Here is a 13,763-nt window from a genome sequence, read left to right on the forward strand (position 1 = left end):
TGTTCATTGATTTCAGGGAACTCAGAGGTTTTCAGCAGAACTGATTTCTCTTCAAAAATAGCACATGGAGAGCTGAGGCAAAATTCTGCAGTGATAGCTCACTTCACGTGCACAGGATAAATATGGGCACAAGATACTCATGTTCCAAAATAGCTTCCTCGTTTTAGTGCTAGTTAAGGTTAGATGAGTTGTTGGTATAAATCTGACTGTGACTATTGATTGATTCATGTTTCCTTGTGCTTCCCTGTCTGTTACTCAGATGTTTTCTCTTAATCACCAGTATTTTAAATCTCAGTGGACCCAGTGCAACTGGTTCTGGCCAAAACATGTGAGAACCAAAGCACCTAAATACTTGCAGAGGGAAGTAATTAGTTGCTAGTAGCAAAGAGAGACTTACTTCTAGATGAAGCTCTTTATTTAGTAAATGAAACCTGAAAGTAGAAGAAACATAGCAGTGTCTTTACACTAGTAAAGACTAGTAAAGCAGTGGCTTTACACTAAAGTAACCTTGAAATAACCCAAGGACCTTGGGTTTGCTGGCTGACTGATGAGAAGGTTGTAATTATACGAAATGATCCCTAACCTGTAAGAAATACTTGTAAAGTTTAGCAGAGGAAACCCAGGCTATTGTTCAGAACTTACACTATTTTATCTTAGTGATGTTAAATTAGTCACCAGGAGGATCACAAATTGGCTGTGTATCAGCTCATTCATGCACACACGCTTGCTAATTTTGCAGACCTTTTAAAACCAGTTTCCAATGTTTTACTCAAATGATTTATCTACTAAGTTTGTAACTAAACAATTCACCTTAATGACTGCCACAGGCATAGAGTAGAAGTCTTGATAAATTCCTTTCACAGTTCTCTCTTAATTAGCTAAATATCTCTTCAAAGAGTGAATTTAATAACCATCTTTTAATAAATGGTGGTTTATTTATCTGTTTATGAATATAAGGATTGACGTAATGGAACATATAAGTAAATAATACAGCATCATTCATCTAATCCAGTCTAGGGCCTATAATCAAAGCCAGGCAAAATTAATTACTAATGTGCTTAGATAGTATTACGGTCATCTTCTCTGGGAGATGCTTATGCCTGACACTCCCACTGGGAGTAACCCTAGAATGAGAAAAATTAATACATTTTAAATTTTTTTTCATATCTAATTTTAGTGTATACTTCATCCTTAGACCCCGTGATGTAAGACACTCAATGTTTCCCATGAACTGCTAAGTCCAACTTCTGTCAAATTTAAAACATTCAAAAATCATGCTTCATATAGATTAGATTAGAAGCAGAAGAGTTTAAACTGTTGAATTTCTTCACTGTTCATCTTTTGTATTGACAATACAGTCTTTATACTTCTGCATTTTCAAATTGCCATTCCCTGCTGTTTTTCAGTATTCTGTTGGAATGTTATCTGCATTATGTTATTTCTGCATTTGCTTTTTTCTCTGTGTGTATTTTTCTAGGATTGTTGGGTTTGTGCTTGATATAGCTGCACATGCACACTTGCATGCTAGGCTGCTTTGAATGACAGAGGAAGTGAGACTAAACAGCAGCTTAAGTAGGATTACACTCTCACCTCTGCTCTGTTGAAAAAAAGACATTTTCAACCCGTATTCCTAGCTTGCACAGAGATAATGTATATCCACACAGGAGGGATAACATTATCAGAAGGTATCACACAGGTGCAGTAAACACAGTATCAGGAGTAACTGCAGTAGGAAGTGTGCTTTTCTGATGAATTTTAAATTGTAAATCAATGCTCTTTCTATTGTGATGGTCCCATTTGTTTCAATCAGTCACTTTGGTGGAAGCTGAGTGTACTCCTTTTCTGTAAGTCATTGCAATACACACATGAAGGTTAGTAAGCACAGAGAAAATGAACGTGGTCTTACACAATATTTAATTTCTGTAGGATTTTTTTATTATGCAGATATAATAAAGAATCTCATTACAGTTAGAAATGTTTATTAATGGCATGGTATGGTTTGGCATCAGGCAGTTTTTCATTACTGTTTTAAATCACTTTAATTTCCATATACTTGATCTTAAATGAGTAAAATTTAGTGCAATGACTCCAGCATGAAAAGAATTTTATGTGCTTGTTTTTCTTTGGATGGAGAGGGATAGAAACTTCACAAATTAGTTTAATGGGTTGATGTTAATTTAAGTCTGTTATTAGACTTACTTATCTATGATTTCCCTACTCCTTTTAAAACAAGGAGATGAAGTACAAAAGTCCTATGAATTACTTTTCAAGTGTCATCTTCAGTGCAAAGAAAGTCAACCCTACCTTGAGAAGAGAAAGCGAAGCAAGGTTTTTCTAGGCACCAAATTCAGTATTGCAAGAGCAGTGTAACCATCAGGATATAATCTCTCTCCATTTTGTTAATGACAAGGTTGCTCTGACAGAGTTCTGTATTAAAATTGCATTATACTTCCTTTTTTTGGATCCTGGATTGGAATTAGGAATCTCTGATTCCTGAAGGGAGTTCTCAATGGTCTTTAAAGTGGAATTCCTAACTTTAGATGAACTTCTATGGACTGTAGTGGAAAAGTACATGAAAATGTGAGGTTTTCCAGATTTTCCAAGTGTTTGTTTAACCATTTGTTTTCTTATTCTCCTACTGAGTACATATCTCCCACAAAATTGTGTTTTGACAAAAATGCATTTCATTCAGTTCTATTGACAGTAATAAACCAAGTCATCTAAAAATTCTGGTCTTAACACTTTCTGAGACTAAAGGTATGCTGCCCGTTAGCATTGTTATGAATAATTGACTAGTTTACAGTATTTCAGAATTTATGCTGTATTCACGGACTATAGATTAGATGAGCTTTTCCTTTAGACAATAGGAGCAGTTTCCTTACTGGAAAACTTACCCAATAATTTCTTTTTTCTTCTTTTGTCTTCCCCCAGCAATGCAACTGTTAAATACATGTCTGATGTGCAATTTGGTATTTTTGGATCACAAATCTTATGATTCTTCCTATTGCCTATATGAATTTTCCTAAAACTGCTGAGCTATCTCTTGATTTTTATCAAAGTTTTGCCAAAGTTCCTTAAAAGTGGACCCATGTTTCAAGTCCTTGCTAATGTCTTTTGACATTTGCTTAAACTGCAAAGGAAGTTCGGTGCACATACTTGTGTCATTACTTGCACGGAGACCTAATAAAATTTGTGTGCAATGATGTGTTTCATTATGGAAGCAATGCACAGCTCTAGAAATCCATCAGAAGTGGGATTTATGGGACAGTGGTGAGTGCTGGGTGTTGCAGCTGCCGCAGAGCAGCTATTGATGGAAATTGTGCTACATGCTCCCTGCGAAAGACTACACATATCCTTGTTTTCCAGGGAGAGATCAATCACCCTCACAGGCAAATCAGGCTCAACTCAGTGAAATTAATTCAATTAAATCAGAGTATGGTAGTGAGAAATAAAACCTTAAAACACTTTCCCCCAGCCTTTCTCTTCGTTCTGGGTTCAACTTCACTCGTGATTTCTGCACTGGCTTTCCCTGAGCAACACAGGGTGATGGTGAATGCGGGTTGTGATGAATTCACTACATCTTATGTCTGCAGCAGCTTCTTTCTCACACTCTTCCCTGGCTCCAGCATGAGGTCCCTACCAATGGAAACAGTCTTCCATGAACTTCTCCAACATACGGATCCTTCCCAAGGGCTGTAGTTTTTCATGAACTGCTCCAAATGTGCGTCCTTTCCATGAACTCCTTCCATGGGGTGCAGTCCTTGAGGAACAGGCTAATCCAGCATGGGTCTCCTGGAGAGTCACATGTCCTGCCAGCAGACCTGGTCCAGTGTGGGTTTTACAGCCTAGTTCAGGTATCTGCCTACTCCACTGTGGGGTCCTCCATGGGCTGCAGGGACACAGCTGCCTCACCATGGGCTGCACCAGGGGCTGCAGAGGAATCCCTGCTCTGGCACCTGGAGCACCTCCTCCCTCTCCTTCTGCACTGACCTTGGGGTCTGCAGGGCTTTTCCTCTCACATATTCTTACTTCTCTCTTTGGCCGCACTTTTTTGCCGCTTCTGGAATATGTTATCCCAGAGGCACTACCACTGTCAGTGATGGGCTTGGCCTTGGCCAGCAGTCTGTCTTGGAGCTGGCTGGCATTGGCTCTGTTGGACATGGGGGAAGCTTCAAGCAGCTTCTCACAGAAGATGCCCCTATAGCCCCCCCCACTACCAAAACCTTGTCATGCAAACCCGGTACATACACAGAAACTGAGTGAGAAGCTAAATGACTTCTTCCAGCCATATAGAATGACTGGAAGAAGCCAATGACCCCTTCCAATCCCACAAGCTTTTGCACTCTGCCTCTGAAGTGTTTCAACATGTTCAGATTATTCAGTGTCTCCGGACAACCTTAATAGAAGTTTTTTTCTAAAGTACATCTTGGTTTCTGATACATTAGAGAGGACCTGACTAAGATGTTTTTCTGTACTGTAGCCTGTGTTTTCCTTTGGGGAGGATGATTTCTTTTTACCCAGCAAAACTAATTGTTGTTCTGTCACAGAGAAATCAAACTGTCTCCAATTCTCTTACACCCTGTACAATTCATCAGATTGGTAATGCTTGGAATGAACTAATGCCAGGGAGAATCCGGAGTGATAGTAACAGGAAATGAGACACAACACTTGAGTGTATGGCAAAAGTCACTAGTGATGTGGAAGTGCATAAGCATCGTGTAGGAAGGAGGGCAACAGCTGCCTTCTCCATGCAGAACTGCAAACCCAGCACTGTATTGGGCGTGGTACCAAGCACCATGAGCTGTAGGTAATTGGGAGGCCACACAGACTGCATCAGGAAGTTCCCTGCAGTTTCTGAACAAACATTCCCTATTTAAATTCATGAAAATAGAACTACATCCTCTTCCACAACTGTAGAGACAAAATCAGTTGTTATGTTCATGGATCATTTCCATCCAATAGTGCTTAAGCAACTGAGAGTGTTGGATTTTCCTTCTTATACCATTATCCCTTTTTTTTCCTACACACCTGCATGTTTTTCACTTGTTGTAAATATTTTGCCATGTAAAACTCAGTCCTTAGCTGGTACAATTTTCAAACTAACTTCATCAGGGAGTATTTCAGCTCCCAGAAGGAGCTTCATAATTCCTTGTAATTGTTGCAGTATCATAAATAATAATGATAGCAATAATGACAACAATAGTAGTATTATAACTGCGGCTGGTAGGAAGACTTAAACTTTTTTTTAGCAGCAATCAAATGTCTTGGAATGATGTGGATATTTAGGCACCCTACTTCTAAAAACCCAAAAGTCTGTCCAAAATATGAAGATATGAACAAGGAACATAATCAGTTAGCATTGGATTAGGTTTTTTCTAACAGTTTTCACTCACTGTGCCTAATTTACTCAATGTTGAGTTCTTCACAATACTGTAGGTTTGTATTTACCCTACATGGGAACTTTACATGTGGAACTGCTTTAAAAATATATCCTCTCCACTCTTCTCCTTTAAACAGCATTTCTAATTACTTTCAGTTCCCCCCACATCATTCTAAACTATTTCTGCTGTTTTAAATACTTTATCTCAAGCTGAAAGAACAATTCCTCTCAAAGAAGCAAGATTTTTATATTTTAAAGGTTATCATTATCTCCTGAAATTACCTCAGCCATAGGGAAGTAGATTTGAAGTCAGTGGATGTTTCACCACTTTGAAGATCAGGTACCTGAGTTAGGCACACCGCTAACAAAGGTGGATAATTAGCTTTATTCCAGGAGCTGAAGCATTCCTCTGAGTCATAGCTCCACCTCGCATTCTTCCTTATTGCTAAATGATGCTAGTTTAGGGCTGCAATAACTCAAATACTTTAAGTCACAGAATGTGGCTAACCACTTCTTTGTGAATACTGTTTGGGGAAGGGAGACAGGGAGGAAAGAATAAGTCAGCAAGCTTTTTTACTTTAGTTGAGCAAGTGAAAGTACCTCAGAGAACCTGAACAGAGATGTAGTGTGGCCCTTATTCTAGATATTTGTAGGCAGAGGGACAGTCTAATCCTTAATTTTGTTGGTTTTCTGTTTTCCACTGAGTAGGTAATTAGCCTAGCAATGCTATTTGTACAGTAGATGTACAGATGCCATTTTAAAAATTGAGTTATGTTGCGAAAATCCTCACTGCATGTGCCTGTGCATGAAAACAGCGTTACATCTCATGTCTGGCTTTGTTACCTGAGGGTGATCTGAAGGTAGCAGGGTTGAATGTCCTATTCCCTGGAGTTTCCTATTTGCCTCTGATGGGAGACTGTCTGATTTGTTTGACACTTCTAATATGGGTCAGTAACTGTCAGTACTGGATATTATCAAACCATTTGTAGCTGAGATAAAATTAATGCCAAAAAAAAGCAATCTCTGGTCTTCTAATTAATCCCACAGGAGTGCAAAAACTCATTTAAGTTAGACGTTTAGCTGTTGGCAGCATCAGGAAATGCTGGTTTCACTTCACTGAGCTGAATTAAAACCCCACATTAATGGAATTAAAGCACGTTGCCTTCTTAAACTCTTACATCCATCAAATCAAAGGCTTAGAAGCTTTATAAACAACTGCAGCACTATCTTCAATCCTTGACATAAGAAACAGCATGCTGAGAATACATCATAAAAACAAACAGTGTTAGCATTCCCTTCACTTGCTTCTGGTGGAATTTTTTCAATATTATATTTATCCCTCTTTTTTCTTTTAGTATTGTGAATAGCAAAGAATAACTCAGAGCTGTAGTTTTGGGTTTGGTTTTTTTTGTTGTTGTTGTTGTTTGTTTGGGATTTTTTTTTCCTGCAGAGAACATATTGATAGACAAGTGGAGTTTGTACATTTTTCTTCTGTGTGGCAGTTTCAGAACTGAGAGCTGAAGAATGGCTGCTCCAAAGCCAGTGTTCAGAGAGGTCTCTACCCAGCCTGTGCCGTGGCTGCTTCACTGCTTCTTTATGAGAAGTTGCAGGTCAATTTCTTCAGGAAGCAAATAACTTCTATGCTGTCAGTTTTGACTTGTCAAAATAAAGATACATGGAAACAAAAGGTTTCCTAAATCAGGGCTATAGCAAATACAGGACAGCTTTTCTTTGTTGATAGAGGTTGAAGGCTGAGAGAGAAAAGCTAATGACTTTTCTAGTACTCTCTTTGTAAAGACAATATATCTTGGTTTTATCCAAACAAAAGAGAAGAGGAAAAATTTTGGATTGTAACAACCTTATTTCTTCAAATGTCAGTGCAATAGACAGGCTTTGGGATCAACTGATTTGAGTGTCATGCTGATCCCTTAAGGGTGGTTTCTCCATATTTTTGCATTATAGGAGTTTAAAACACACTAAATATTTCCCTAACATGATCGTTTCATCCCAGTTAGAGGTTTCACTGGCGTACTGTGTGTCGGTGGAAGTGTCATTTGGGAAGGGAAGGTGGTGGTTCATGCGGTCCCTATGGGGAAAGAAGTGCTTACGATGCTGCCTCCAGTTTCAGCATCACCCACCCAGCAAAAGTGCCTTCAGAGATTTCTTGGGCTAGAACAGAATTAAAACTAAGGAGACTGGCTACTCAACTTTTTGTTTCTATAATACTTACTGATATTATTATTTTCATAATAAATATTTTAAAAAATATGTGAACACCAGGCTGCTCTATTTTTAGTATTTAATGAAGTCATGAAATTGTTCACCTTGCCTAAGAAATAAGTCCAAAACAAAAGGCAATTTAAACCCATTAAAAAGAGAGGTTGGATACTTTGCTCCCAGTTTTGTCCCTTATTATTAATTTATAATCTCATTCTTTGTTCCTTCACTCTTACGACTTATCTTACAAGAATAGTATATTTCCCTTGTCTCAATGAACTAAAATTAAATGGATTTAAGTTAAAACTGGTCTTTTACAGGATGTAAGATTCTTTTCTTCAGGGAAGATCCATCTTGTGTGGCTGTAGTACAGGGTAGTATAATGGAAATATTGTTACTTTATATTACACTAGTAGGAGGTTCACTCTGTACCATTTCAGAGAAATGGTAGCATTTTTTTAAGCCTAAATGTCAAACTTTGAACACTTTGATCGGTCAGTGTAAAACTATGCTGCTTACGTATGTCAATCGGGATATGTTTAGGCATTCATCATAGAAAGTAACTCAGAAGCTTTATTTTCTTTAGTGCTGCAAAAGACATGGCAAATGCACAAGTGTATTAAGCATGTGATGAAAACAGCTTCCTTCTGCTGGTTCCATCAGTTTGATAGAACTCACCAGGAGATTATCTTTTCAATAAGTCAGTTAGGAATCATATCAGACTATTATTTCTGTCGCCAATAGCTACTTGTGTCAAGCAATGACTAAACTGCGTTTTAGACTTTCAGGTGTCATTATATTCATGATGATACCTTAGAAGGCACAGGTTTATATCAAGCATCAAACTTGATTTTTATAATTATGTAAAAATGAGTTTTCATACCACCAGTTCAGAACTATTTTCATGAAAGAAGTTGAGGGCCCATTTGAATGCTGTGTCACAAATCCCTAGGACTGGAAAAGGTTTTCTAATGAGTGGAATATTGCTGATAGCTGAGCCCCTCACTTGGCAGGAGTGAGGTGTGAAGTGCCTTGTATGTGCAAACTTAATGTGAAATTTTAACCAATGTTCATATAATATTCTGCAGTGTTTTTCCAACTCAGCTATTCTGTTCACACCATGATCCCAGAAACTTATGATACTCCTGAATAAGTTTTGCTATAAAACAGATAAAAAGTTCTGTGGCTTTTCTTAGAAGGGGAATATACTTTTCTAAAAACCAGATGAAACTTTCTCTCAATTAGGATCAGTACTTTACTAACATAAAACAAGAGCACAACTGTCACAGCAGAAGATACCAGGAGGCAGCAGAACTTTTGTTTGTCTAGTGGCATGCATCACAACTCTATGGGCTACACAAAAAAAAAAGAAAAAATTGCATCTTTTCTATCAGACAGACAGTTTTGACTTTGCCACAGGATGAAACTCATGTAAAATAGATGTGTTGCTCACTAATGTCAAATGAAGTAGCTTCCATTGAAAATGAGATGTGCTTGTTCTGAACAAGCAGCTTGAGATGTACGCAAAGCTTGAAAGCAAGACAAAGTCTTCAGTTAGAATCAGTGATACAAATCTGACATAAAGATTTATTTTTATTGTGTACTTTGCATTTTTAATACTGGGCCTCACTGTGTGCTGTAGTCATTTAAACTAATAAGAAAATACACCCAGATGCTTCTGATTTCAAATATTTTACTTAAACAGGTTGTCCTGGATAAGGAGTACAATTTATTATCACAAAACTGCCTTTGAATGATGCTCTGTTGTTATCCATTTGTATTTACAATACTGTTATACCATAGTACAATACTGAAATTAGCACATACTGTGTAGTTTTAACATAATGATTATTATTCAGGTTTCTTAGTCATGTCAGTAGACCATTCGAGAAGCCATTAGACCTCAGGGCTTTCAATCAAAAAGCTTTTTCTTTCAGAGTGTCTGTGTTTTGCTTAGAAAAATATCCTGTTTTTCCTAAGTGTTGTGTCCTATATTAATAAAAATCCATGTGCAAAGACTCAAGCTACTTAAAATCTGATAGAAATAGTGTTGAAGTTACATCAAAGTGCAATTCTAAGCAGTGCATGTTCTCTTTTACTGAAACACTGAGAATTAGATTTATTACGTTATCATTTGCTGGATTACCTTTTGCTCTGAAATTAAATTTGCATTGTATGTTTAGTATATTTAGTGGGATGAGTAGCATTTAAGTTATTTTAAATTACTAAACTCTGTGTGTGAATATATATGTATTTAAAATGAGTAAGAAAGATAAGGGGGAGTTATTCGCTTAATTTTATGCTCTTAATGAGAAATGAAAGCTGAATTTAAGCAAGAGAGATTGTACAATTACTCCCTTTTTGAACAGATGAGCATCACTGAAGTCAAAATGCTTTAGACACGTGTAAAACAATCTGATTGTTGTATCTGTTTTGGCATTAGCTAAATTGCTAGAGATAATAAGAGCAAGAGAGACTTCTATTTCTTTAACAAATGCTTTTCTTTATTCTTCCTTGGCCATACAGTCATTCCCAGCACAGCACTGCAACACGTCCACCCACAGTGAGCTTGCAGCGGACCATTTCTGTGGAAGGGTAAGATGATTCTCTGTTGAAGCTGCTGTAGAGGTGTCAGATACCACTGAACTACCCACATACACAGAGCTATTAATTAGATGTGGGTTGCACACCACGGTGTTTAATTCTGTGAGAGGAAGCAATGAAGATTCAAATTAGTGCTGATCCTTTCTTGATACTTACACTGAAAGGTTTGGTTTTTATGGAGATGAGAATATCTGTCATGGAGATACACTGGATACCATTTCTTAAATTCATGTCACTTGACTATTGTTAATATTTACTTCTGTTAGCTGTAAAATCTTCCCACTAATCATGGAAATGCCCAGTGAAGTCGTACTCTGTTTTCTTAATGTATGCATGAGTTCTTTTTGACAAACCAAAACTAAGGATGAAGAAGTACTGATAGAAAATATTAATCCTGTGCTGGTGAATATCTGTGTAACTGAATGTGTTAACTGTAGAACACAGCTCTGGGTACACAGCTGCCTCAATTTTAACTAAAACAATTGTGTAAAATGTGAATAATTCACAACTACAGTTAATATTCTTGCATCTTTACAGTATTAGAAAGGCTGATATTTAACACAGGAACAGATTTTGTTTGCACTGACTGGCAGAGTTTAAAAAAATGTCAGATTTTTTTCTCCCCTTACATAGAAATGTGGAACTCTGTAGGCATGGGTAATAACTTGTCATTGGCTGCTCTCAGGTCATATTTCAAAGCTTTTCTTTCTTGTGATAAAAGGGAGACTATACAGTTTCCACAGAGGAAAGATGCCATCTTGTTGTCTTTTAGTTTCCATTACAACTGTACTGTCGCGCAGGCAGAAAATTGAAGCGGTAGATGTGTAAAATAATTCTGTCCTAAGTGAAGCCTGAAATGGTTTTCTCACAACTCTCAATTTTTAATTTCTTATCTAGAGCTATGATTTTAAAATAAGTTTATTTAAAATACGTAAAACAGCTATGGTAATTATTCTTTGAAAATTAAATTGAATAATGGAATTATTCAGGAGAGGTGCATGTGGCTCTAGGGCTATCATCTGGAAGATAGTTCTATAAATGAAGCTCTCATCATTGTCCAGCCATCTTGCTCAAAATAGGGCCAACTCTAAGGTGGATCAGGTTGCTCAGGGTCTTGTCCAGTGAAGCTGTGACTATCAAAAATGTGGAGATTACTCAAGTTCTGGACAAGCAGTCTCAGTGTTTAAACACTCTCCTTTTAGATTTCTCTTCTGTCTAGCTCTAATCCAAAGAGAGAGTCATAATAAATTCCCCTGACTCTTCTTCAAATCATCTCATGAATAAATTGATGTTTGAAATAAAACTGAGCTTCAACAATTTTGGTGGTGAAAAAGGAGGGAGAGGGAAAGAAAAAAACTAATTTGCTCATTTGAGATTTAGGGAAGGAAATTCTCTTATGATATCTGTGGCTTGGTCTACTGGACCAATTCAGGAGTCATCCTGTAGCTTTAAACTCCTACTGAAATTTGGAAATCAATGTGTCTAAATGAATTTTTAGATAAATCTCAGAATGTGTACTGGCCACACAGACAACTTGCATATATTGTGTGTGAATCATTAGAGTGCAGAAAACCTGCAGTTGATACCACAGGTCTTCTGTTGTTCAGGAGGTAGGAGAACATCATTTTGTAATTAGTACTAATGAACTTACACTGCATCATATTTCATTTCGCATAGGAAAGTGGGATTGTTAGCCTATTCCACTGCTGAGCAGAAATGAATAATCAGCTCAGCCCTAAATATTTCATTATGTTAAAGCTCAATTTATTATAATGGTTTTGTGGAGTCCATGCTGTTAAGTATGTTTACGGCTAATAGAATTTGAGGTCAAAATAAAGTTATTTTTCTCTTTTAGGAACCATGTTCCTATCAGTAGAATCCTCTATTTAGAAGAATCACTATATTGCTTTTGAGATGCACTTTGTAAACAGCTGCTTTACCTGCAAGGCATCTCTGGCACATGCTGACATTTGTACCCTGCATGCTGGCTCTCCCTCACTGACTGTGGAGTCACTGAAGTGATATAATTACTGGGTCCTAAGAAAGAAAAATTAAATTTGGAAGGGTTAAAGAAATACAGAGGGAATTGCATTTGCTGGCATTTAGTCCTTTCCACCCTGTTGAATATGTGATAACTGAGCTGGCCAGAATAGATTTTTAAATAACTCAAATAGCTTTTTTTCAACTAGGTAATGGATGAATACATAAAACAATTTATTTTTTGTGAGAGAGGGATTTTGTGGACTTCAGGTTCCAGCAACAAAATGAGTAGCTAGGTGGGAAAAAAAAAGATGTCTTTAAAGGTTGTTTTTCCTTTATATTCAAGCCATATATTCTTCACAGTGTAATAACTGTATGTGAGGTGTACAGATTTATTACGTCTATAAAGGCATGAACTTCAGAGGTGTTTGAGGTCATCATTAGCAACTTCCCTAATGTTTCATTTTCATGGTTTAAAAAACAAGAAAACTGTAATGTTTGAATTTGAAAATACTAGTTTTTTGAGGTTTTGGAAACTATTTTGATGAATAATCTTAGCTGTGAGGATCCAAAATAGGAAAAATATTGGTTGAAAAGAGCCCTGTTTTTTTTGAAATCCTGCTGTACTAGCACACAAAGCTTTAATGTTAGTGACATCTGACAGCTATTCTCTCTGCTTTTGGCATCCCCACTAAACTGAATGTTGTATGCTACCAGCCAACTCCTAGAAACTGGGATTTCAACTAATTTGATGGAGTCTTTTGATGGAAATATTACACCTACTTATCAATGTGACTGAGTATCTGAAATATATATATATAAATATTTATACACAAATAAACAGCATTTGAACCATGACTAAGGACAAGAATTTTTATTCTTAATAGGACAGATAGTACAGACTTCTTTGTGTTTCAAAGTGTCTTCTATAATGTAATTTCAGATGCTTGATCTTAGCGGCCTGTGTATTGATACTTTGAAACATGGCTTAGAGGCACTGCTATTTTTAGGTATTCTCTGAGCCTGTGAATACTTCCTGTCTTCTGATAGTGCAATTCTGTTGCCTCTCAGCAGTTCCATCTCTTCCAGCTTTGTTTACAAACTGTAAAGCTGGAGCATTCATGGTAAATAGAGCTATTGAATGCTGTAATAGATTTTAGAACAGTGGTTTCAATATGGAACCAATAGTTTTTAAAAACAAAGTGCAAAGCAAACCTTTCTGGTATGGAGTTGCCTGTGCTGGGTGTAGCAGGTGGAACAGACATGCAGTTTTCAGGATTTATTTTGATTATTAGCATGTAACTAATATACCTCCTGGAACAGAGAAGAGAGACAAGTGATTATGTGAGACAAAGGATAAATGAACAAGCAGACAGGAATAATCATATCCCTTATAGATCTAAAGAGCATATTAGCTGTCCTACATTATCTCTCTAGAAATCAATGAGGTTTCTCAAACCCAGGAGACAGACTCCTGTGCATTTAAAGTAAATGTCAGGTGTCATGGTAAAAATGCAGACCAGTTTATCAAATCAGAAAGATTATTCCTGTATGCCAATTTCATCTTGCTATCTGCAAGCAG

At 37.0% G+C, this 13,763-nt stretch overlaps 1 protein-coding gene across 29 annotated transcripts in view; it reads left to right on the forward strand.

Annotated features, from left to right (window-relative positions):
• Window positions 1–13,763, forward strand: part of DLG2 (discs large MAGUK scaffold protein 2) — a 1,001,253-nt gene that overhangs the window by 759,230 nt on the left and 228,260 nt on the right. For all 29 annotated transcript variants that reach the window (XM_039562448.1, XM_039562454.1, XM_039562457.1 and 26 more), the window contains one exon: window positions 10,124–10,192. In XM_039562448.1, coding sequence (XP_039418382.1) covers window positions 10,124–10,192 — 69 coding nt within the window. The remainder of the gene's footprint in view (window positions 1–10,123; window positions 10,193–13,763) is intronic.

The sequence above is a fragment of the Corvus cornix genome, chromosome 1 (genome assembly GCF_000738735.6).
Source record: "Corvus cornix cornix isolate S_Up_H32 chromosome 1, ASM73873v5, whole genome shotgun sequence".
NCBI classification, from domain to species: domain Eukaryota; kingdom Metazoa; phylum Chordata; class Aves; order Passeriformes; family Corvidae; genus Corvus; species Corvus cornix.